This window comes from Gavia stellata, chromosome 12, assembly GCF_030936135.1.
Source record: "Gavia stellata isolate bGavSte3 chromosome 12, bGavSte3.hap2, whole genome shotgun sequence".
NCBI lineage: Eukaryota > Metazoa > Chordata > Aves > Gaviiformes > Gaviidae > Gavia > Gavia stellata.
In genome coordinates, this window is record NC_082605.1 from 7,226,783 (window position 1) to 7,252,063 (window position 25,281).

A 25,281-nucleotide genomic window follows, 5' to 3' on the forward strand; every position below is an offset into this window, starting at 1 on the left:
TTTTTTGGTAGCTAAAAGAGATGTTAGAAACCTGTTGTTTATTTACGGTTTTCTACATTGGTATTAATTTAGCCTTCAGGCCAAGATAGAGTTTTATTAGAAAAATATGTAATTCAATGACTTCTTAAAACACATTGCAAGCTCCCCGGAGATGCTATTTTTAGGGCTTTAAGGCCCTTTGAGGCAGCGTGATGTTCTCCGCAGCCGGACGGTGCTGGCTGCAGAAGCCGCCATCCCCCGCTTGCCAGCGCACAGCACCGGCTGCGCCCCGATCCCCCCGTTGTTGTCGCCTGGGGAAGCAGCCGCTTTCCCACCCCTCTTCCTGCTCCCGCGGCCGGTGACCGCCCCGCTGGCGTTGGCGAGAAGACCCGTCGTGAAAAATAAACCGCGCGACACGGCCTCGGCCTGCCAGGCCGCTCCCCGCTCAGGGCCTGGAGACCAGGGGCGCTGCGCGAAGCCCCTCCCCTGAGGGAGCGAGGGGCGCCGCCCCGGGCCTCCCGCTGCGCGGCAGGGAGCCCCGTGAGGGGCCGCTCCGGCCTGAGGGCCTCCATCAGGCCGGGGCAGCCGCCGCAGCGCGGTCCTGCGGGCGGCGCGGGGGTGCTGCTGCCCGCGCCCGGCCTCGCCTCAGGGGGCGGTGCGGCCTCGCCCCCGCCGAGCTGAGAGGCGGCGCCGCCCCGCCCGCCGCCACTGCAGTGGGAGCCGGGAGGCGGGCGAGGATGGCGGCGGCGGCGTCGCCGGCGCGGGAGCTCACGCAGAACCCGCTGCAGAAGACGTGGGAGCCCTACGACAACGGGCTGCCGGCGGGGCACAGCGCCCAGCGCGGCGGTGAGCGGGGCGGCGGCGGGGAGGCGGGGGGTCTGCCCGGGCCGCGCTGTCGGAGCCCCGGCGGGCGGCAGCTGTCAGCGGGACCCCCGGGCGGCCGCTCCGCCTCCGCCTGCTCGGTTGGGCCGCAGCGGGTGAGCCGGGCCCCGCGGAGCCCCTCCTGGGGGCGATTCGGTCTCAACGGAGTCGGGGTGCGAGGAAAGCGGCGTGAGGGGCCGGAGCCGTTACGGCCCCGCCGCCGTTACCGACCCCCCTGACCGCCAAGCCCTTTGCCTGGGCTTTAACGCGCCTCTTGCCTCGCCTCTGGTGCGGAAGGCTCCTTTAATGGTTCACCCGGGCCGGGGCTGATGTGCGGGGGACGGTGGCTCTGCTGGGTGAGGCGGTCGCGGTCCCCGGTGGAGGATCGCCTGAAACGCCGGGGAAGGGAGAAAACCCCGAAGCTGCTGGATCTGTGCCCAACGGAAGGCAACAAAGCTTGGCTAGGAAGAGTATCTTTCCTAGTTCCTTTTGTTGTTTGTTTTTTGGGGTTTGTTTTTTTTTTAGACGCTCTGGTTCCAGGGAACGTTTATATTCAGCATATTCTTCTCAAAGAGAGGCCTAAAAATGTCACTGTATTTCTGGTTTTTTCTTTTAAGGCCAATGCTGTATCAAGCCATCTGTTGTATGAGTTAATGGCTTTCCTTACTTTGAGGTGCAGCCAACCAAGTCATCATTCTCTAAAGACTGCCTGTGGTGTTTGTAAACCGTAGTTTATTAACAAACTTTGCCTTGCGGGGTTTTTTTCCCTGTCTTCCCCCCCCCTTACTTAAATAACTGAGGTTCAGTACACGGCAGTTTTGCAGACAAAAGGGGCTTTGTCGTATAGAATTGTTTTTATTTGTCATGCAAAGAGGCTGCGCTGACAGAAAGAGCTGAGGGCTCTGCTGGTATGGCAGGCGTCCACGGGCTGCTGCCTTGGCTCTGGTCTTGCTTTGGTCCAGCCCTTGCTAAAAAAAAGCGCAAACTTTCTTGGTTTCTGCTAGGCAAGCAGGCGTGTGGCTCTGTGTGAACTGAATTACTCCAGCATCTGAAAAATAGTAGGTGTTAAAAGGACATGTATGCTGAAATAGGAAGAGGGTCAGAAAGTGTGTATAATTGCTTTTGTAAACACGCTAAGGAGAATGTTTCATTTTGGCTTTAATGCGGCATCTCTTTTCCAAACAAAGTAACATTTGTTATAGCTTTGACACCGACACTATTTTATAAAAAAACCCACAAGAACAAAATTGCATATAGGCCACATGTAATTTGGTGACATACGGAGGCTTCTTGACAGAATTATTTAGCTTTTCTTGACTATAAACTAACTTGAAAAAATTATTTTACATATCTGTTCTTTTTGTAGGATTCTAGAATTTTTGCTGCCCAAGACCGCTTATAATTGAGAAACCTTTTTGCTAACCCCCCGCCCCCAGATTTGGAAATATTTTTTTTTAATCCCTTCGCTTTTGCACGCATTTGCTCTTGCAGCATACCATAATATGTTTACAGTCATTTGTGATACGTAAGAATTACAAACAGCCTAGAGGGGAGCGGAACTTACTCTTCCTTGATAAAACCATCTATCTTGTTTCAGCAAACTGAGAACACGCTGTAATTTTTCCCGTGTAAGGGGGTTGCAGAGTCCTTTAGCCTCAGATTACGTCGCCCCTGCTCTGAGGAGGCAGCATGACCTGTGGGCACTGTAGCCATGCTGTGGCAGCTCAGGATGGACTGCCCAGGCTGGGTCATTTGGGGCAGTGCTTGGGTTGACCAGTTCCAGTTCTCTGCTTTTACAGGTAACTGTGTTAAACTGTTCAAAAAATACAAGGTCAAGTTGGAAGTGAATTTCTTGTCCTCAAGGGTAGCCTTCCAGTGGAAGCAGTGAAGCTAGTCATTCTGATGTCTTCTGAATTTCTAGGCTAAGCAAGATGAACTCTTTCAGTCATCTTTGGCTGGATTTTTTATTTCCTCATTCATGCTGATGACCTTTATCTGCACTACTTTCAATCTTGCTTTATTTTTCTAGAAGGTGGATGAGCAGAATCCTGCACAGTTCTAGCTGAGGACTCGGCAGATCTATCTTCAAAGGGACTTATCGGTGTTAGCTGTTTTTAGTGTGATTTTCTAAAAGTCGTAGCAACTGTAATTATCTGGGCAAGAAGAAATCTGGCTAGCTGTGCTAGGGTTTAGCTGTCACAGGGCTTTGAAGAGCTAGTTCTTTTAGTCTGTACATTACAAGGTCTTCAAGGAGGAGTTCTGGCCACCTGCAGCCTGCTGAGCAGACTGAGCTTTTACAGCTGGTGAGACCAATAAAACGAAGGTAACTGTTCTGAGTGACCTTCCAAAGTAAGACTTGTAGGCAGTAGAAGTGCACTTTTTTATTAATAACTGCCACTTACCTTTTGTGGTCCTTTGTGAAAGGTTTCATCTGTAAAAAGGTTGCACTAAAGCTACTCTTGGCATTGGATGTCACATTGCTTCAAGCTCTATGAATCAAGCAATGGGCTACAAACATGGACATAAAAATAAATAGCAAAGTATGCTATAGTGAAAGTTGTTTTGAGAGCCTAGCAAAGGATGTTTATAAAGTGGGAGATAAATAGTGAACTTCCTGTGGTTAAACATTTTTTCCCCCTACTACAGTTAACGACTTTGTTTGCCTAAAGGTTGTGGAATTTGGTCATTCTAATAATTTTTATTTGCTGTTCGTACAGCAGTATGAATGCACAGCAGGTCCAAAAAAAAGTAGCAAACGAAGATTATCTTTGCTCTAAAGAACTCTACCCTTTGAGCTCATGCTGCTTATGTGTATCTGTACTCCCAACCCTAGGAACTGAAGATGGATAAAGTGAATGAGGTAAGGACAACACCCAGCTGTAGCTTGAGGATCAGGGTGTATCATGGGGCCATCGCTTTTGGCATCAAAGCTGTAGGAAGCAAATGGTAACCCCGAGCAAGTGGATGGCAGAGCTGCTAGGAGCAGCTGGTGGTGTGAGGCTGGCTAGAGGACAAATAAGAATTCTGAATCCCTTGTGCCAAGGTGATGTTAGAAACTGGTGATTTGGACAAAAACAGGAGAGACAAATTACAAGATGATGGACTTCTTCAGGTATAGATGCAGGATGCTCTTCAGAAAGAGCAGCAGGATGGGGAACTCATCCCTGTGGAAGGTGAAGAAGGGTGACCGATTGTCATCATTAATCAACAGGAAAAAAGGGATTAGCAGTAGTTAAATTGGATAAGTGATAGAAGAAAACATGTAGGGCTAACCTTATTTAGAAGGGTGGTTGTGTTGGCTTATAGTTAAAGATATTTGTATATGAGCCTCGAAACAGTACAGGGATTTCAGAGAAAAGGCCTTGAGTCGAAGGCCATAGAAACAGCAAGAATCCTTCTTAAACTTCAGATGGCTAACCATAGCAGCCTGATATAATAAGCATCTGACCTTAGAAGTTGACTTAAAAATTTAACACAGATAAGGAAGAAACAAAATCTTATTTCGGGTGAAAGGAAGGGACAGCTGATAGTACGTTAGGTAGTAGGTGAACTTGAAAAATACCAACTCCTGTCTCTGATTTCACAAGATCATGTGAGTTTTGAGGGCTGATGAAATGCTGCGCAGCTGATCTAGGTTGTTCAGAGTCCCAGTTTGGTTTCACAACCACCTTCTGCGTCTTGCATTATTTCACAATAGAGTCTAAGAGGGAAGAAACAAGCATGTAGTTTCTTCTTTCCTTGACGGTTAAGTCGTAAACTTCAGAAGGGTAGGCAGTCATAATTTTACTCTGAGCTGCAACTTGCTGTGTTGTTCAGTAGTAGATAAGAAATTTTGAACGGGGATAATGACTTGGCTTAAATTGCAGTATTTAATTTTAATGTGCTTCATCGCTTTTTCCTTCACTGATGGGTGTTTCTGGCATGTTTTTTGTGTGTTCCCTCTAAGCGAGGGGATGCAACATATATTTCTTTTTAATGCTGCTGTTCATAAACATGCAATTTTACATGCATATATTATAAACATCTATTTTAAAGGAAAAAAATGAGTAAAGTCATAGAACATCTTTAGCAAATGATGGCATACAACCCTATAAGTTTTGTTTTGCTGTTCTGAATTTGTGTGTTCCTCTAGCAGAATTACTGTTGATAGCACATCCACAGGTTGGGGCTGTTGGAAACCCATAGGAATTACATATGTGAAGCAGTATTAAAAAATCAGTTTGTTTTCTCGAGACTGGATTGTGTAGAGAGGTTTCTAGAGGTAAACCAGACAATCCAGCGATAAGGAATTGAGAGAAAGTTGCGGAGTCTGCCTTGGCTCTGCAACTTGCACCTATATCACCAGTTTTGTGCTGCAAATTGTTTTTCTTATAAAGTGAATAATGGTGAGGTGCTGTGAAAAGGGGAACTGAGCATTGTGCCATTGGGAAAATATTAAACTAAAGAGGCTTTTTTATTCCAGGAGTTAGATATGTGTAACTTGTGGTTTTTTGGGTTTTTTATCAGTCTGCTTCCTCGTGTCAAAATTGCTTAGGTTTCTTCAAAGGAAGGTGAAAATGTTGAGACGCTGACATTTTAAATACTGTCGTTGGAATGAACGTTCCTTGCCACTTGCAGTGAGTGTTGGCAACATTTTCTTGAGAAAGTTGTTCAGAGAAAGTGCAAGAAAATGAAATTATTTTTAACTTCTGAGTATCTGATACAGCCTCAGAACTTTGCATTTTGGTTTAGTCTTGACTTTTTTACTGAGCTAAGGAGCAAAATTAAGCGTTGTTAATGACACAGGATTGTAAGGAAGAAAACAAAAACCTGTGTTTGCTGTGCAGAGTCTTATGTGTGTTGTTGAGAATGCTACACTAAGGTACAGCAAGAATAAAATAGTTGCTTTGTGTGCATTTGTTTTCAGTCCTATCATTTAGGTGTTACCATCTGCTGGTTTGGCCAGCAAATGTGCTTTTGGCTTCTACCTCCGAATGCATAGGTGTGCTTGTCACAAAGTGCCACCTATGTAAGTGTTATTAGATCACAACCACTGTTAGACATCTAAACCAAAACACCAAACATTGTTTAGTGTCCCGAATTTTAGATTGCGAACTGGTATCCTCGTGTTGAAGTCAAGCACTAATTGGTGGTATATGCCATAGCACCATTCATAGTGTGGTGGTGTTTACAGAGCTATGGCATTGTGTAAAAGCAGAGTATTTAAGATCATTGGAATCAGTGCTATTCTTCCTTTTGGTGTGCAGGGCATGTGTTTTACTGGTATCTGCCTTTAAAGAAGAAAAGCAGTCTTGGGTCAGCCTGGCACCTAATCAGAACAGGTTTGCAACTTGTTTGATTAGGATCAGCAGATAATTCCCTTGGTTTCTGCTATATGATCGCACACTAAATAGCAGTGCTCAGAGTTATCAGAATAACAGATTAGGTGTGCGTGTTAAACTGTATGCACAGGGCTCTAATAAAGGCAGTTTTTCTAGTTTTTGTACTTTCTTTGAGGAAATCTGCGTAAAAATGGACGTGATGCCAGACTTGCACACTGACTGCTTGGCAATGGGAGGAAATGTCCCTCTTGCACGTTGTGGTAGTTGTGTTGATCAGCTTTGCTGCTCAGTGAGAAGATCTATTACAAACTGACGTAGGCAGTAGGACTTAGTTTAGAGAGCGGTTGTTGGTGTAATCTGTGAAGCAACCATTTAAAGTGGGTTGCAGGTTTCTTCATGGCAGCTTCCTAGCCCTTAGTTTTGCAAAATGGAGTTTTGCTCCAGTATAGGTTTATCATTACACTACCAGAAGACAAATGTTCTGTGAGAAGTCTAAATTTGTATGGCTCACCCCAGGGAAAAAGAAAATAAAAACTGAGGTGATCTAGTTATAATGTTAGTTGGTAAATTCTGTTCAGAATGGGTAGAAAAGCTTGTTTTGCTTAGCACTGGTTCCTTGCAGAGCAAGTGGACCTGAGGCAGTGCGCAGAACCTTTCTATACAGATACTGGTTTGTCTTTGTTTTTACAACTCTTATTTCACTGCTGACACTGGAAAATTATTTAAAACTCAAGTTGGATATTTCAGATGAAGAACCTTTCAAATTGGCTTTGAAGAACAATGTCTTCTCTGGGGGGCTCAGGGATTTTTCTCATGTCAGTATTTTATTTTGTTGTCCTTAAAACCAGAAGCAAAGCTGTTAAGTTTAGTAAGTGCTGTACTCTTCGCTCTTCATAGACTTTGTTTCTCTTGAGCCTTCCTTCCTCCTTTTGGAGTTGGGGTTCACAGGCCTAAACTTAGGACAAAGAGGAAAAGGGACAAAAACATTATCCTCCTTGTTTATAGGCTTTTGCCCAGAGGAGCTTACTCTGAGGACTTTTATCAGTGTCCTTCCAAGACATGGGTGTGTTTGGATGGATCTGTTTTGGTTTGCATTCAGTTCTCTGTAACTTCCACTACATGGAGTAGTAGACTGTTTCATGGGTTTGAGGTTAGGTACAGTTTTGCCACCTCTCTGTTATGAAAAGTGGTGTATTTTTAATGGGTTTGGGTTTTGTTTTTCTTTTCTTTTCAATGTACGTTTTAAGAAAGTGCATCTGTCTTTGCTAATCTGGTTGTTTTTTTTCGATGGCTTTACTATGTGGAGTAGCTGTGCCAGATTCGTGCAAGTGACTCTGTAGGATGGGACTTCATCAATCCAAGGTTTGGGAATCTCGGGCAATTACAGTGCTTTGTACAAGAGTTTAGTTATGCCTTACAGCATAACACTGAGATTTAGTCTTTTGGAATGAACAGATTCCTCCTCTATGAAGACACTGAGGAAATTGATGCATATGTGGATAGTACTGAAATTGCTTTGAAATAGGGGATGGAGGGAGCCAGTGGTATCTTTGCACCACTTTAATACCTTCTTTCTTTTCAGGCAGTTCCTTGTAGCTGTGATAGATTCATGAAAGGTATCCATAGTTTTGTGCCACTGAAATGTTCAAAAACTTGTCATTTGAAAGGAAATGCCTAAAGGTTTTTAGTTTATACATATAACTCCTCTAATTTCATACAGTGGGGTTTTTTAATTATACACTGCCTTTGATTATTTCTGTTCTTATATCAGTATATCAGATTATTGTACTTGATTGTGTAGAATACTTGTGCTTTATTCCTAGTAACCATTGAAGAACAGCCAAAATGAGCTCTGTATCAAGAGAGATTTTTGTGTTAATATTTAAAGGAGAAATAATAAATACTGAGTATCATGTCATACTATAATGTATTAAGCTGCATTTGTCGTGCTTGTTTCACTCAAAACCAAGAAGAGGTTGAGCAGTGTTGGGGTCTTGTCTTAGATTTAAAAATTATCTAAAAATTGTGTACACCTTGCTGTTTCCTTTCAATGCAAGCACTAAACTGAGGTACATAGGGGTGTAAGGTGTCAGTGTCTTCTTTTTTCTGTATTGTTTTTGTATGTCTTAAAACATGTGTGCAAATACATAGGTTTCTAGTGTTCTGCCTGCATACAACTCACATGTTCAGTGTTGCACTACCACTGACTCACCCTTCCAAAATTCAGCACAGTGTAAGAAACCCAGTTAGGTCCACCGTACTCTTGAAGAAACCCCCTGAAATAGTGAGACACAGTGCATGAGCTGCTTGAACGGTCACTTCCTTAGAGAGCACATGGATTGTAATTTTCCACTGCAATATAAGCTTTTGCTTTGTGGGAATGTTAATGGTAAATCCTAGTTTACTGTTTTTCTGTTTCAGTATGTATGACCAATTGCCCTACTCTGATTGTCATGGTGGGTCTCCCAGCGAGAGGAAAAACCTACATCTCGAAGAAGCTGACACGCTATTTAAATTGGATTGGAGTGCCTACAAAAGGTGAGGGATTTACTTTTGTTTACATCAGAAGGACAGGGGCAGGTGTTAGGTGTTTTATAAACCTAATTCCCAGTAATTGTGTTGCTGACTTTGACTACTTAAAATCCTTCTGCTTTGTTAACTTAGTTTTAAGCAATAGTATACACAGGCTCTCTGTTCCGTTTAGATGTTAATTAATCAAATTCTGGTGACTGTTAATTTACCTCCTTGTTCTGCCAGGTGCCTAAATCAACTTTTTGCCCTTGTCCATTAGCACTTCGGTTCTTCAGCTGTCCCTTTTTTTTTTTTCCTTTCCCTTTCTTTATGTGGGTGAAAGGGAATCTCATTTACAAGCGGACAAGCAGTCAGCACTTCTGGATTAAAGTTCTGACTTCTCCATCTTATTTTCTCTGTGAACTTTGTGCAATGCAGTTCTCTGTGTAACTTGCATTGTGGAGTGAGTTACAGCTCTTTGAATATTAAGAGCCCAAGGAGCTGAAGCAGCCACTTGTTATCACTCTCTTAAAGACTTTATACGTGTGTTTTGAGTGGGAAATGGCTCAGATTGGCTATGCTAAGGACCTGGCTGTCCTACCTCATTCCCGAGCTCCTGTGGTATCTTGTGGGCCCAGATTGACAAGTAAACAAGACCTAAGTCCATTTGAGGTTCTGAGCAGCCATCTCCCCTGCCTTCTCCTCTGTAGAAAAAACCATAGTTTTAGTGTTCTGTGATTCTGTGTCTGGTGCAGTAATGTTAGCCTTATAGTTACGACTAGTTAATCATTTAAATAACATTAAACATATTAGATCATATTAAAGTGTAGACTTTGGGCGGGATTTTCAGAGACGTATTTCCTAGTAGCTCTGAGAAGTCAAGATTTAAGAGTTCTGGCCTGTATTTAAACTGCCTTTCGATTCTAGGGTATGACTTTTGGAGTTGGTGTTTTCTTAAGCTCTTAGAAACTTGTCTAATATGCTTTACTTAGATGAGACTTTATGGAGGATATTGTTTGAGTATGAGAGTTTACAGGATTTAAATTATCACTTGAGTTTTGACTGTTTCCACACAGTATAACCCTTCTGATGAGCAGTGTCAGATATTTAGGAACTTCAGTTTTATCCATTAGGCTGAAATGGAATAACAATCTAAATAGGTTAGCCTGTATCCAAGCTGATAAAATGTATGTGATATAACTATGCTTGTATGTCCAGTATTGGACAACAAACAAGATTTTGTCCACATCTGGCTCATGCTTGGTTGAATATACCCCAACTACAATAAAATAGGTAAGGGTGGTCTCCTTCAGTTATAGGAAAAGTTCCATGGGCTACTGAGCAGCACATCAGAAAATATATGCACTTGTGCTTAATAAAAAATAGTTAGAGCATTGCTGCCTAATTTTACAAAAATATACAACATAAGGTTACCATATGAACTTCCCTCATAGGTTGCTGGTTGTGGTTTGTCTTTGTTAGAAAGGGTGACTTGAGGTTTTCTTGGAAAACCACAGACCCTTCCTGATGTTTGTGTCATCAGTGATGCAATTTTACTAAAGCTGAAATCAATTTAAAATGCCTCACTAACTAAGGGAATAGATGACACATTGCCTAATGCTTCCAGTTGTTTGGGACTGAATCGATACATTGTAAGTATCGAGTAGCCCTAACATCTGTTACCCTTTGGCTCTTAATGTCTTAAAATTAGTGTGTGTCCTTAATATAGTAAGTGTTCTTATTCTCTGAGACAGATGGTTAAAATTCTGAGGTTATGTAAACCAGAGAAAAGATAAATGCCATCTTTTCATGTAACATACATAAAGCAAGCTGGAGAGTTCAAGAACAGAAGGTAAATAGCCCAGGGTTGATACTAGTTGAATCATTTCAGCCATCAGTTTTGTGTTTTCTTTTATTCCTTCCAAAATACTCTGTCGTTTAGAATGTGAAATGGTTAAAAATACGGAGGACCTTTATCTGGGCTTTTTGAAGGAAATGAGGTCAGTTAGATGCCTGAATAGCATTGTGTTGCAATGTGGGTTTTAGATACTAAACTTTGGGAAGCTTTTTTGAATAGTTCTGGCTGTGTGGTAGTTGTGATACCAGTTAGCTTTGTGAAACTTTTCCACAGGGGTGGATGCTAATAATAAGGGCTAAAGATCATCCCACTAGATAGCACTTTTTCCTTTGCTGTGCATGACCCTTTTGCAGTAACTATTCTTTCTTACAAAATTAATTATTTTTGATTTTTAAAGGGCTATTGCCTGACAACACTGGCCATGTGAACTTCTTGCATCTTCTGCTTTTCTTACAAGGAACCACCTGTTCCTGTAGCCAGTATGGCCAGTGCTCATTAAACCTGTCACAGAATAACCTGGATTGTACTATAATCTGTGTGATACAGTTGTCCACAAAAAAAATTACATCAACATTGTTGAATTCAAACAAAACTGTACTTTTTTGGGGGATAAATATTGTTTATCCTCTGCCCCTGATCCCAACAACAGTCTATATACAGCAGCTAATGGTTGAGCTCTTTTATCCTATGTCTTTTTTTCTTAATTACAACTCAGCCATTGTGTCTGTTACTTCTTTTCCTCTTTCCAGAAATGAAGTCTGGCAAGTAGTTACACCTTGGCAGCTTCTCAAACAGCATAGTTCAGTTTGATCTAATGTTAAAAAAAAAATGCTTTGCAGTTCGGCAGAGAAAACCTATAGGTCAGAAACAAGTTAAACATTAATTGCACTTCAGAAACCTACTTTCAGAGCTGTCAAGTGAAGTTAATTAGGGTACGGTGTCATTGTCTGCTGTGTCGCAAAACAGAACTCCCTTGTCCTAATCCCATATCCAATATTGTGACACAAGTATGGCTATAGACCTTATGGATCTTTGCCCAGATAAAGAATAGTTTTCTTGACCGCTGTTAAGAGATCACAGTAAGTTTATATTCAGTACTTATGCTGATTTTTTTAATGATTTTTTTAACAACTTAAGCTTTTTTGTTAAATAAATGGAACAGGGGTTGTGAAATACTGTGTACTGATCCTTAAGGAATAGAAATATCTGAGCAGAGTTCTGAAAAAATGTTTCCATGACTTGTTGTTTATCAAAAGCAAGATTGATTAGTTCTGCTTAGAACTCTTCCTTGCTTAAGTAAGAGCTGAAAGTTTTGGGAGGTGCTGTCAGAATACTGTTTCACTGTACATATATGCAGAAGATAAAGCTAGATTATTAGTAGTCCTTTGTAGACTTCTGAGATAGACTTCCAACCACCCCTGCGAAGGAGGAAAAGAGTTTTTTTTGTTGTTCAGGCAAACTGGCAGACCAAGGCACAGCAATACGGCCAAGTGACTCCATTGAAGCCCAAATGTTCTTTCGCCATTTCTATGATTTGTCGTTGTCTTTGTATTTAAAAACAAACAACCCCTCCCAAAACACAAGAATTAGTATGATATGTTGACTTCGTACATGCTAAATTATTTTATTCTTGCAGGTAGTTTGGATTCAAAGCTGTCATAAATTTTGTCTTTTTTACGTGAATATCGTTAGTTCCCACTAATACTGGTTTCTTCTTGGCAGAATTTAACGTTGGTCAGTATCGTCGAGATTTGGTGAAAAAGTATAAATCTTTTGAATTCTTCCTGCCTGACAATGAAGAAGGCTTGAAAATCAGGAAGTAAGTTTTGAATGTGTTTGACCACACAATGCTAATTGTATTAAAATGGTACCCTGTGTAATTTGCTCTTAGAGACTGCTTTAAGTTGCATTTTTATATGCTCAAGAAGACCCTTAAGAGACTGCATATGAAATGACAAGGAAAAGAAATTCTAGACAATGCGGAAAAGTGATTTGTTTTGGCTGCTTAAAATTTGGGGTATTTTTTTCTTAATTGCTTCATCTCGAGCATCAAAAATGCAGAGAAGGTAAATACTTAATTCCTTTTCACCTTTCAGTAAGCTGTGACTGCTGTTATTCCTACAGGTATTCCAGGATATTTTTGCTCAAAACAAAGTAGTTTTATCAAATAGTTACTATTTTTCTTACCATTTTGTAAGGCATCAGCTAATAGATGTGACTCTTTCTGCTGTCTAATTCCTAAAATACCATTCTAGAGCTTTTGTGTGGGTCATAAAGAAGAAAAAACCCCACATAACTGCTTTTCTTTTTGGTATGCATACTGGAAGTTTTTGCCTGGACTACTTTGAGCATATTTGTCATTATCCGTTCAAATGAGCGGGAATGAAACACTATTATGCTCTCCCTGAAACTGTCTTTTTGGCCACCATGCAGGTGCTTCATGTAGTCAATCAGTGCACTGCCTTGAAAATTGCCATATTTTGCTAATGCTATGCAAAGCCAGGTGAGCACCAGTGTGAACATGTGTGCCCACATGAAGCACTTGAGACTCCCCTCTTGCCTGGAAAGAGGCTGTGCTTTAATATCGAGGAAAGACTTTGAGAAGAAAGGGTAGATGAAGACAAGGTCAGAGCAAGAGGGAGCTGCCTCTTTCTTACAGAAGATCAAATGGGAAGTTCGTCTTCTTCACCATTCATTGTCTTTTTTAGTATCTTCAGGAAAACATTTAAGAGTGTGCAGTATGAAAAGAGAAGGAACAGCAATTTTAGAGGCATGGAAATGGATTTGTTTAGGCTACTTAAAATACAGAGTATTTTGTTCTTAATTGCTTCAGCTCAAGCATCAAAAATGTCTGGACTTTCTTTTGTGGCTGTCCCTCTGCTTGTCCTTTCTCTCTTCCCTTTCCTCTTCAGCAGCAGTTGAGTATTGCTAATGTCAAAGGAGAACAACTTGCATAAGAACCCTCAAAACCTTTGGGACCAAAGAGTGGATATAAGGTGCATTAGCCTTGCAAGCCCCTATCTTTTGCTTAGAGGTAGAGCCAAACCTTTTAACGTGCTTCTGTGTCACCTATTAGACTAAATGGTGGGGAATATAACATGAAATGGGCTGTGTGAGCTAATCTGCCTAGTTAGCAATGAGTAAAGAGGGTTTATATTTGTTTAGTGAAGACTTGACTGATGAATCTCAGTTCCTGACGTCTATTAACCATGCTAATGTGGAAATACTGTCAGGATTGAAAAGCCTTCATTTTTGTTTTAAGATAAAGCTGTGCATGCAGAATATGGTAAATGTAGGAGAAGTTACACGTTTCAGTCTGGCAGTCAAAATAGAGTAGTAATGCATAGAAAGGCTGTTGAAATGGACAGGTTTTTATGTTGGTACTGCAAAAAGACTGTACTTAACTGGAAATAAATGGGGCTTTGTGGTGAGTAAATCATGTACAACGTTAATGTTGCTCTCCAGTATTATTTATGTGTTAGAAATCATAATGGACTTTGAAGATAATACTAATGCTGGGGAAATAGGAAAGTTGCAAATGGATTTATTCTTGTCCAGATTTAACATGAGTGGGAAGTATGTAGGGGTGGGGTTTTTTGGTGTTTGCCCTCAGTAGTCTCCAGTAGTAGTTTCATTGGGTTGGTGACTACAATGGGATGTTATTTTCACCTCTGTCTCTAATACTTGGTGCTAAGTTTGTTTTGCTCTCTGTTTTAACAGATTTTTTTTGACATAAGCAATTTTTACACAATAGCTCAGAAGAAGCAGGTTACTGAGAAATAGTTGTGTATTCACTTTAACTTAGGGCCACAAGGTAAAAGCCTGAAGGTGATTTATTTTTCCCTCTTTGAGAATCAAATTAAGAAGCAAATATCTATGAGTAGGTAATTGGGAAAAGAATACAGTTGCAGGGATGATTCAGTGATGTTACTTTAGATCAGTGAAAGTTTATCCTGGTCAGCAAAGTTGATGGGTGTTCTGTGGTGATGTATAGTTGTATCAGTTGCACAGAGGAGCGCTGGACTGGTCTTTTTTTAGGCAGATGGCCATGACCATGTTTCCTTTGTATAGCTTGGTTGACCTCTGTTGGTTTTTCCCATGTTTTGTCAGGGAGACTGATTAAAAAATACGTGTTTTTGAGAGGGATTATCTAATATTTGCAGGGCACTTTGATCACAATGCACAAGTGCATTAATAAAATGAGATTAACAAGCATATGAGTTTTACTCTCTTTCATTTTCAAGACAGTGTGCCTTAGCAGCGCTGAATGATGTCCGACAGTACCTCAGTGAAGAAAATGGGCACGTGGCTGTAAGTTTCATGTTGAAGACACATTCTTGAGATGCTTCCCTATGAAACAGTGTGTGTCTGCTGGATAATATACAGCCTGAGTAATTCCAGTATCTCTTCAGTGTATCAGATTTTTTTTCTTTGGGAGTTGCATGTTAGATCTGCCTTGTTGCTGCAGTGAATGGAGCAGTTAAGTTCAGGGTGATGATGCTATATTGAGCAACCACCTTTGTGATTTGAGGGGTTAACTGGGGAGAGGGTAACACTAAGAAAAATGTCCCCCTTCTCTCCACATTATATAATGTACTGTTAAACACATCTGTTGTTTTGGTTGCGCTTTTGTTTCCATTAGATAGTCTAGTGTTTCAAGTGAAAGGTAAAGAGTTACTGAACAAAAAGCATCCTGGGTATTGCTTGGCAGTTGTGTTACTGACATGAGAAATCTCTGAAGAGAGCAGGAGAAACTCAAAGTAAATTGCTGCATATCTGAGTATTTAATAATGGGATGCAAAACATCAGCTGTTCAACTTGATATTGCACATTCACATTAGTAATATTTTGTGCACAACGTTGTTTTTCTTAAGACTACTGACACAACTCTGGTGTTTTCATTAACTAATCAGGGAAAACCATTAACTATAAGGTCTGCTGGGGACATGCGGTAAACTTTGTATTTTGGCAAACTTCATACTTCGGTAAAACACTGTTGTGTTCAGAGCTGAACGTAAGTTCTTAGAAAAATGGCTGCATATATCTTGTAATTCATGGGCAGGATTTACAAGTCTTGCACATCTTCTGCTCTTTAAAAGTTTTACACTTGTGTTTTGAATAGCATAATGATTGCAGCATCTTTTTTTGTGTAGTGTAAGTTCGCTAAAAAACTATGCATTATTATTTAATGCTGATACGGGCCAGGAGAAAGGTTCTGTCGTGTATTATGTGTTAGGCTTAAATTCTGGTTGCTTCTTCCAAATACAGTGTTCTGCTAGTAGTGCTTTCAAAATATTACTCTTTTTTTAGCATTTAGAAAATCATGTGTGTAAAGTCTGAATGTCTTTTATTTTCCTATGGAGTATGTTGAGGTAGCGGGGTAGAGGGAAGGGGAAGCATTGTCATTGCTTTCCTTCACATTGAGGGACTTTGAACCCTTCTTTTTGCTGTTACTAACACAGTGCTTTTCACAGGCTATGATGCTTTTTTTAATTCCTCTCTATCTCCCCCCATAATTATTCCTAGGTCTTTGATGCTACAAACACAACTCGAGAACGTAGAGAAACTATTTACAAATTTGGTGAAGAAAATGGATATAAGGTGAGTCAAAAGCAAAGGAGTTCTGAGCTAATGCCTGGACAGGTAAGGCAGTGATAGTTTTGCCCTTATCGGTACTCGGAGTTAAGAAGTGTACTAGCATAAACCGCATCCTTCCTAGATGTTTAGTCAGTAGTGCATTTTGTGTTTTCAATCATTGTTTGTGATTAAAAGTCACCCAATTCTAATTTTTCTCATCTTTACTGTTCGTACTGTTTGGAGCTAATCTCTTCTATGCTATGGCTTCGATTCTGTCATCCTGGACCTGTAGTTCTGAGCGTACTGTCAGCAAGAACTATTTAAAATATGGTTCTTGGTGCAGTTCAGATTTTTGCTGCAGAAACACATAGGGAATTCTGTGTTAGTTCTGTACAAACCAAAAACTTTCTGTGGCTTTGGGCCTTCTGTCCAGGATTGTTTTGCATTTAGCTGTTCTCCGGTAATCCTTCAGTTCCTCTAAACCTGCATCTCCGTAAACCTTTGAGACAGCAAAAGAAACCTCTTTTTAGGTGAGGCTGCTCCGTTAGTTGAAAGGCTTCTAAATTATTATTTCAGAAGCATTAGTTACTGTTTGTGTGGCTGAACTTGCATCCTCTGCATTTATTTCTTCCTCTTCCATCCTAAATTTTTCTCAATGCAAAATTTTTCCACTTACAAGCATTGTTGGGGAAAAGAGTACAGAGCATGATGCTTCAGGGAATGGCAAGCCACCGATTTCTGATGAGAGAGTCTGGAGAAACCTTCTGAGTAAACGGAGGGAAGTTTAAGGCATGGCTCTGTTAAAAAGGGGTTAGCATGGAAGTGGGCAACATGCTGCTCGTGTGTGTTAGTCTCCAGAGGTGTTTTAATGTATCTTCCTTCTTCCTTCCTTCTGCACATGTGACTTCCTATTTGGACCGAAGACTTTTTTTGTTGAGTCAGTATGCGTAGATCCAGAGGTCATTGCTGCAAACATTGTGGTGAGTATAGGAAAGTTTGCTTTAACTGCTTTACGTCAAGAGGTTTAAAGTAGCTCAGTATTTTGAGAAGTACATTACAAGAGCTTCCAATAGCAAAAAAACATTAGTTCCCATTAAGGGAACACTTTTCATTTATTTTCCTGTCCATGTGTATACTAACTCAGAAGTTTAATTCTATGAAGAATAGCTCTTTTTGCTTTACATGTATTTTAATTAACTTCCAGAAAACAAGTTTTTGTGTTGTGTTCTCCCCCTTCCTGTTTCTTTAAACTTCCATTAAAAAGGGAAAGAAACTTACGTACTACTCTGCTGGTTTTATTTTAAACAGCAAGTGAAGCTGGGTAGTCCTGACTATGTTGATTGTAGTAATGATGAAGCAACAGAAGACTTCATGAAAAGAATAGAGTGCTACAAGAACTCGTATGAGACGTTAGATGAAACTCTTGACAAGTAAGTGATGAAATAATACTGTGATCACAAGTGGGTTATTTTAAGATGTTTCCTTAGGGGATGGAGCGTTCCGTATCGGGGATTACAGCTTTCTAGTCATGTTTTTTTAATGGCTTAAGCTCTCTTCCTTTTGCAAATTAGAGAGAGTTGACTCTGGGGGTGTAGCCTGGAAACCTGCTTGCTTGAGGAAAATTGGCTAACGAGTCTACTCTGGGACAATATTCTTTCTGATTTTCCCACTTGGAGAATGGTATGATTCCTCTGGGATAGAACCAGCATCTTCTGTGATAGAATCAGCATTTAGAAATTATGCCAGACTTGCTGTAGTGGTAGGTTGTTACTTGCTTTTTTAGTATGTAGAAGAGACCTGAGTGATTTGTAAGCATAACTTCATTTGCTGATGAATTTTGAACACAGCAGTCTTAAAAACGTGACTTCTCAATTTATTTATTTGTGCTTGCAAATTATCCTGTAGATGCAGGGCTGTGAGAAACTTTCTTAGCTAGATTATTTGCCCTCATACCAAAGCATTCATCTGTTTTTCATTCATTTTCAACACTTGAAAGTAAGGTAGGGATGAACCATGTGAGGAGGAGCCCTGTTTCTCTTGCTATAGTCCAGGATTTCAGTGTGGGATTTTCAGCTGCACTCAACACCAGGTGCTCCTGGTTTGTTTCAGGACCAGTGCTATAGAGAAGGCTGAGCTGCATTTTATTGTATTTGAGTGTAAGCAGTGTGAAGCTGGTTCAATCAGATCAGTTCATGCATGTAATTTCTGTGATGGACCTAATGGTTGTGCCTGGGTGAAATAGTAACGATTAACTCCAAAGAATGCTATCAGGGATGAGGTGATGATGCTTGCTTCTCATAACCTCCATTTAGTTTTATTATAAGTTTCCTGGTTTTATTGTGGTGTGATGTCTCAAATGCATTGCTAGAAACCAGTAGTGGTTATTTTCAGCTTATTAGACTTTTTTCCTGCTTTAAACTAGAAGCTACTCTGAAATTATAGCTCAGATGAGAAAGGATAAGCAGTGAAAATTGAAATTATCACCTGTCTGATGCTGAGAGAAGGTAGTGGTGAGGTAAATTACAGTACTGTTAATAAATAGTTGTTGATAGAGTGGTTGAGAAAATGTCTTGCTTCAGGCTAGTCCCTGGTCCTTCTGATACTGCAGGTTTTCCGGAAGGGTTAACTGAGGTGGGTAAATAGTGCCTTTTGGCCCTTGGGTGCAATCAGATAAATACTTGCTGTGGGGTAACTGTTTGTAACCTGGAGAAAAATATCTAGTATCGTAAAATACCTGGATATCTTAGTGAAGCTACCACAGTTGAATGACTCCACTGAATCTTCCTTTCAGTGTGAGGGCTGTATTTTTCCAAGAGTAGGATCTAGATTTGAGAGACAAAGTGGAAGTAAAAGGGAACAGAAAAGAAAGTGATGTGAGCAGCTTACATGTGAAAGAAATAGAGTTTTTCCTGTACCTTTTGAGTATTGCATTGTTTCTTAGGACTAATGCGTATTCCATGGGTAATTGAGGGTTTGTTTATTGCTTTGGCTTGTTCCCCTTTGTTTTATAATGAGAGGGAGGGTGGGAAGATTGTGGTACATGCTAACAGAAACTATGTGGAATCTCACATATTTTTTTGTTTGCTCGTGAAAGGGATCTTTCTTATATTAAAATTATGGATGTTGGAAGGAGTTACCTTGTGAACAGAGTAATGGATCACATCCAGAGCCGGATTGTCTACTACCTCATGAATATACATGTGACTCCTCGGTCAATCTACCTCTGTCGACATGGAGAAAGTGAACTCAATCTGAAAGGGAGAATAGGAGGAGATCCTGGACTGTCTGTAAGGGGGAAAGAAGTATGTACCTCCTAAACAAGCGTGACTGGGTTTTGTGTGTGTCTGTGCATGTGTGCAGTTTGTGATGTGCAATTACAGCTTTCTTCCTCTACACCCTTTTCCTCTTAACATGTTTAAGAAGGACGTTTTTAGTTGTATATGTGGGTAGAGGAAACTGGATGGACGCACTTTGTGTGTTGTGATTTGGTATGTGCTCTTTTATCTGTCATTCTGTTCGTTGAAATTCCTTTTTATCCTTCAGCACAAAGCAGTTGTCAGGAGGGCTTTATTTTTTAACTGTATTTTTGTAAAATCCTGGCTTGTTGAATAATTGGGAAGGTTCACAAGTTAAAGCTTAAAGGAAAATTCCTGGAGGTAAAGACAGGAACTGCAGAAAACTTGTATCTTCCTTGTACTCCTTTCTTTCCCTCTCCTGTCCCTCTTGGCTTAACAGAATGTGTTGTATTTCTTAGCAAAAACTTTGACAGAGCCTTTTGGAAAAGTTATAATGAGTTTACAGAGGCTAGAGCCTGTGTGTTCCAAACTGAACACACTGTGTTGGCTCTGAGCCTTCATCCAGTGTCTCATGGTTTTTCTTTCAGTTTGCCAAAAGCTTGGCACAGTTTATTAATGAGCAAAATATCAAAGATCTGAAAGTTTGGACCAGCCAGATGAAAAGAACAATTCAGACTGCTGAAGCCTTGGGAGTGCCTTATGAGCAGTGGAAGGTTTTGAATGAGATAGATGCAGTAAGTTCTTCTTTTCTAAATGTCTTAATAAGTTGCTTTGTTTGCTAGGGATGAAGGAAGTACTTGATTTTGTAACGGTATGCCTTTTATGGGATAGAAAGTCATTTAAGCTGGTTCTAGAGGCTGGAAAAATTGTCATTCATGCCTGTTAACAAGGCTAAACATTTTATTAAATTTTGCCATAATTAATTTAGTCTTGGTTTGTCTTTCCCAGTAAAACATTCTCCTGTAGAAGCCACGATGCTTTGAAATTTTTGGTAGGTGGGGGTTGGAAAGAAATTTTTGGTAGGTGGGGGTTGCTAGCTGGCACTTACCAACTGCACCTGTAAGATATATAAGCAGGTGCGTAGATAAAATGTGACCTTGCTCAGTGACCTTGCTTGCCCATATATGTAACTTCACTTATATAGGTATTTAATGACTCCTTCTAGCCACTTCTAAGTCCAGCTGAGTGTCCTATGTGACAATGTGTGATGATTTTGTCTTTAAGTGTCAGAGTAACAAAATACAATTGTTAAAGGTTATTTATATATGGTTTTATTTAAGAGTGATACCTGCTTCTTGCATTGCTGGAAATACGTGTTTTTAAATTATTTTTATTATTTGTAGGGAGTGTGTGAAGAAATGACATACGAAGAAATACAGGAAAATTATCCGCTTGAATTTGCACTGAGAGACCAAGACAAATACAGATACAGATACCCTAAAGGAGAGGTATGCTATTTTTTCTCTCTTAAGGTGAAGGGCTTCCTTGTCTTCTTGAATACATGCATGCTGGCTTTAGGAAGGAAAAAATAAATTTTAAAATTAATTAAAATGTTCGTCCTTTCTCCAGGGGAAAGCACATAGGAGCTTGCAAGGATTGAGCCCAGACCCATTTAATTTGATTCAGGGCTTGAAAAATAAAACAATAGGTTTAGAAAAACAGTTGAGAGCTTTGATCTTGTGGGCATCGTTTCTATGCTGGTCCTGCAGCGATAAAGCAGGAAGAATGATTGCAAGGCTTCAAACTATTGCATATGCAAACATTCTGCCAAGATTGCCTTTTTCTATTCATCCTTGCGGTAGATAATGGCTGTTTTGCATGCAGTTCTGGCTGAAGTGCTAGGGAAATCTGTAGCTGCGTTGGTCTTTCACTTTAATAACCTCCTTGCTTCTGGGAAAATAACTTGCTGACAGCTTTTCTAAAGCAAACCCGTTACAGTGCAGTAATTACCAGATGGTCCACGGCCTGCCGGTGGGTGCTAAAGGCTTGGGATTCAGGGCAGCATGGCAGAGGAGTAATTGGACCAGCTGCTCTGCTGTGCGTGTTCGGAGGAGCGGAGCTCTGTGGTCCTCTTTCCGCAGCAGTCAAGAGTAATTGCTGTGCTAGAGCAGCTTGTGATAAGAGCAGTGTTCTTGCGGGTGTGACCCCTGTCTTAGCTGATGAGGCGGTCATTAACCTGGAAAGTTCTCCTTACCCATTTGAACAAGGAGTGTTTGTTTTTCAAACTGATGCCATGCTCTAGGGTGGTGACAGACATTTCAAACTCCCTCATCGCCTTGGGGTGATTAGTTGATCTCAGTCGTTTCTCAGAGGCAGTTTCTCTGTCGTGGGTAACAGTCACAGGGGTTTGCGCAGCCTCGCTGGAGACTGCTGGGTTTCTCTTGCCAAGGTCTGAATCAGCGGTGCCACCTTCCAGCCGGGCAGCCCCCATGCCTGCCTTGGGACCAGCGTGAAGGCTTTCTGCTGTGGTCATTCCCTGCCCTGCTGGGTGATGTGCTGTGTTCTCCGTGTGCAATGCATGACACGTTGTGGAAGTATTGTCTTTACTGTGCATGTGAAAATTAGCTTAAGCAGGCACGTGTGGAAATTCTGCTGTTTAACCTGCAGCAGCACATTCACTGTGCGTCTGCTGTGCAGGACAGGTTGCAAGATACATCCGGCCTCCTTGCTTTGTAACTTCTGATGGGATGGTGGCTGCCATCGCCGCACCAGTTCATCACGCCCATAGCTTGTTTTCAAAGGGCAGCCCAAACAAGTCAGGCTTTGTGAACTGTTTGTATGCTGACTGTAGGCTGGGCTTCCCAGATTTTTGCTTGGAAGAGAGGTGCTTTTGAAGACGAAGTGTGGAAAATAGTATGCAAGACTTAACCTGTACATTTGCAGATGCTGTGAATTAAATTCTAGGGATTTTGTGGAAATTCTTGATCACAGTGACTAATTTAATAAAGTGTTTCCATGAGGGAGACACGTTTTGTTGTATGTATGCTCTTTGATAGTCTGGAACACCTGGACTGTGTTCTTAAATTAAGGAATATTATTGCTACAATATTTGTGAAGTAATAGAACATTTAGAAGATGACTAATATGAAAGTAAGATCCGCTGTATATACATACACTGTTCAAAGAGTTTTCCCTTTTTAATGTGCTGTGTATTTTTCCTCCCCGCCCAGTCCTATGAAGATCTTGTCCAGAGACTGGAGCCGGTAATTATGGAACTTGAAAGGCAGGAAAATGTGCTTGTCATATGTCACCAAGCTGTCATGCGCTGTTTGCTCGCATATTTTCTTGACAAGCCTGCAGGTAAGTCTTCCGTGATACATTACAAATTATCTATTTTTTGAAAATCTACTGATTAAGGTTCCACACAGTAAATTCTAACAATTTCCTTTAGCTTCAGAGGGTGGTTGTGCTAGGCAAGTACGCAAGTGTAATTTTTTGTATTTGACCCTCATGTGAAACTTGGTGGTTGATCTTTATTGAGCCGCTCTGCACCTGAGATGATGTAATGTTTGTTTTTCTGCTCTGTTTGAATAGCATCCCTGTGCATGCTAGGGAAGAAAACAGATAGACTGTCAGATGAAAAGACTTCTAAGTGGTTGAGCCGTAACGTAAAATGGTTGGACTTGATGATCTTACAGGTCTTTTCCAACCTGAGTGATTCTGTGATAATAGAAAAGTTAGTGTTCTTGTAATCTGTATTTCATGTGTAATTTGTTGTTCCATTTCTTAGAACAACTCCCTTACCTGAAGTGCCCGCTGCATACTGTCTTAAAGTTAACCCCGGTGGCTTATGGTAAGTAGTATTAAGTGTATATAATATGTAAGTCTAACTATACTGTCTGTGACATCAGTAGAGTTTGTGAAGTATTTAAATAAAACCATGTTTTTAATTTATTTTGCTTTAAAAGAGAATGGAACAATTAGGTTTGACATTGCATGTATGCCTGTACAGCTTTGTTAGAACTAATGAATCCTTTGGTTAATACTTACTTTGCGTTATGCCAGAAAATACGCATGTATGAGTGAAAGCCTGAAACCACCAGTGGCTGTAACTGCTAGTGGACAGTTTTCTTTGGTACTCCGTTTCACTAATTCCTCTGGCAAACCCATGCCATTTACACATGTCTGGTACAGTAAGATCTCGGTTTTTATTGATGTATTTGAGGGTATTGCTTTTTAGAAGACAGGCAAATTTACATCTATTTAGGTTTATCATCCTACAAAGGGTGTTCCCCTTACCCTTAAATAACTTTGTTCTCTCTTCCTGAAGTATTTTTTCATGGACCTTCACACTACCGCATGAACTTAGCTCGTTTCTTGTTGCTGGCATACGTTTGTCAGCAGCTTTGTCAGTACTTAGCTCAGGGGCTTGAACTGAGATTTGCCGCTAGCTTGTGGAGTGTGGGGTATGGGTTGCAACATGTACTTCTTGGGTTTTAGGCTGATTGCTAATAAAGTTTTGTGTGTGTTCTGACCTCAGCTTAACATGTGCCTGCTGTTAATTTTCTTTAAGTGATAGCTTAATTATATCTTCTGATACCTAGTCACACTTCAGAAGATTATTTTTAGACAAGAGAGAACTATCTGCACAGCTTACCAGGAAATGGATTGCCAAAAAATGCTAGTCGAGTTATTAATTGGAAATGCAAAGCTGTCTTTTATTATCAGCTTTGAAACATAGCAGTCTAGACCTGTACTTTGCTTTTTGTTAAGTTTCAAATAAAGTTGAGACAAAGTAAATAGCTGTTACACTGAAAAATCTGTCTGAAAAGATTTTTGTCATTTAATTGCAGCGTTGTCCTACAGTAAGTAATAACCGTCTATGCTTTGGTGACATCTGGTGTTCTAGACTTGCATGACAAGCTGGAGTTTTGAAAATAGAGATTTAGAACAGCTAAAACTTCTATTTTTTAATTTTTTTTAAAGGTCAGTTTTTGGAAACCAGATTCTCTTGACTCGCTAGTCTCAGCCTGTTTCCACAGAGAGGTTTTTGTTTCGGGGTGTTTTTGTGGGGGTTTTTTTAGTGGAAAGTTGGGTGGCTGTTCATAAATTTTGAGAGGGCCTGGATGCTTGCAGTGTTTACTCACCCACTAAATGAGGAAGGAAAAGCGGTGGGATGAAGTACAGTCCTTGTCCTTTTGACTTCAGTGAAAGAAATGTCATGGTTCTTTTTAAAAAGTGTTTGATACGTATGTCTGATTAGGACATTTCAGTTGACCTACTTTTTGGAATTTGACCATCTGAAAATACAAGGCCTGTGTAGTCTATTTTTTACGCTGATATTCTATAGCGTTATTTCAAATTGATGTAACACTTGGCTCCAGGGAGGCAGGATGCAGGATCAAACATGGTGTGTTTAATACCTTCCAGCCAATCCTGTTGTGGGGTCATACCTCCCTTGGGGGTTTGCTCTTCCTGGCGTTTGAAGCTAGCATCATTCCCGCCCTACACGTCTGATCTTTAGTAGGGGAACATCTGTTACGGCCTGACAGTTGGATTAGGATAAATTAGACTTCTACCCAACAATTCAGTATAGCAATGGTCTGTGTGGGAGCACAGAGGAAAGAGAAACTGCATCTTGCTGTAGGTATGAACTTGCAAATCGGTAATTAAAAATGAGTTGGGAATATGCATATTGTAATTTACTGTGGAGTAACTCATGTCCCTTTAGTTTATATTTAAAGCTTTCCGTACGATATTTTGTGTCAGGTCTTAAACTCGGCTAGAGGTAAGGACTGAGAGGTCTCTGTGGAAGCGCGTCTGCTGTGTAACCAGTCCTTAGTAATGTCCAGCATCAGGGATCGGAGCTTGCTTTTGCTTGGTGTCAGGCCTCGCAATGGATCTGTGAACCGACTAGGGTACTCTTCCAGTGGGAGAT

At 40.8% G+C, this 25,281-nt stretch overlaps 1 protein-coding gene across 6 annotated transcripts in view; it reads left to right on the forward strand.

Moving 5' to 3' along the window:
• LOC104261919 (6-phosphofructo-2-kinase/fructose-2,6-bisphosphatase 4) overlaps nt 1–25,281 on the forward strand; it is a 51,057-nt gene that overhangs the window by 15,162 nt on the left and 10,614 nt on the right. For 2 of the 6 annotated variants that reach the window (XM_059823045.1, XM_059823046.1), the window contains exons 1-12: nt 717–825; nt 8,583–8,699; nt 12,253–12,349; nt 14,775–14,841; nt 16,057–16,131; nt 17,031–17,087; nt 17,416–17,537; nt 19,202–19,409; nt 19,991–20,137; nt 20,747–20,851; nt 22,574–22,703; nt 23,134–23,196. In XM_059823045.1, the coding sequence (XP_059679028.1) occupies nt 717–825; nt 8,583–8,699; nt 12,253–12,349; nt 14,775–14,841; nt 16,057–16,131; nt 17,031–17,087; nt 17,416–17,537; nt 19,202–19,409; nt 19,991–20,137; nt 20,747–20,851; nt 22,574–22,703; nt 23,134–23,196 (1,297 nt within the window). Of the gene's footprint in view, nt 1–716; nt 826–7,743; nt 7,778–8,582; nt 8,700–12,252; nt 12,350–14,774; nt 14,842–16,056; nt 16,132–17,030; nt 17,088–17,415; nt 17,538–19,201; nt 19,410–19,990; nt 20,138–20,746; nt 20,852–22,573; nt 22,704–23,133; nt 23,197–25,281 lie in introns of those variants that run through there. The other 4 variants (XM_059823048.1, XM_059823047.1, XM_059823049.1 and 1 more) reach the window with 4 other exon arrangements.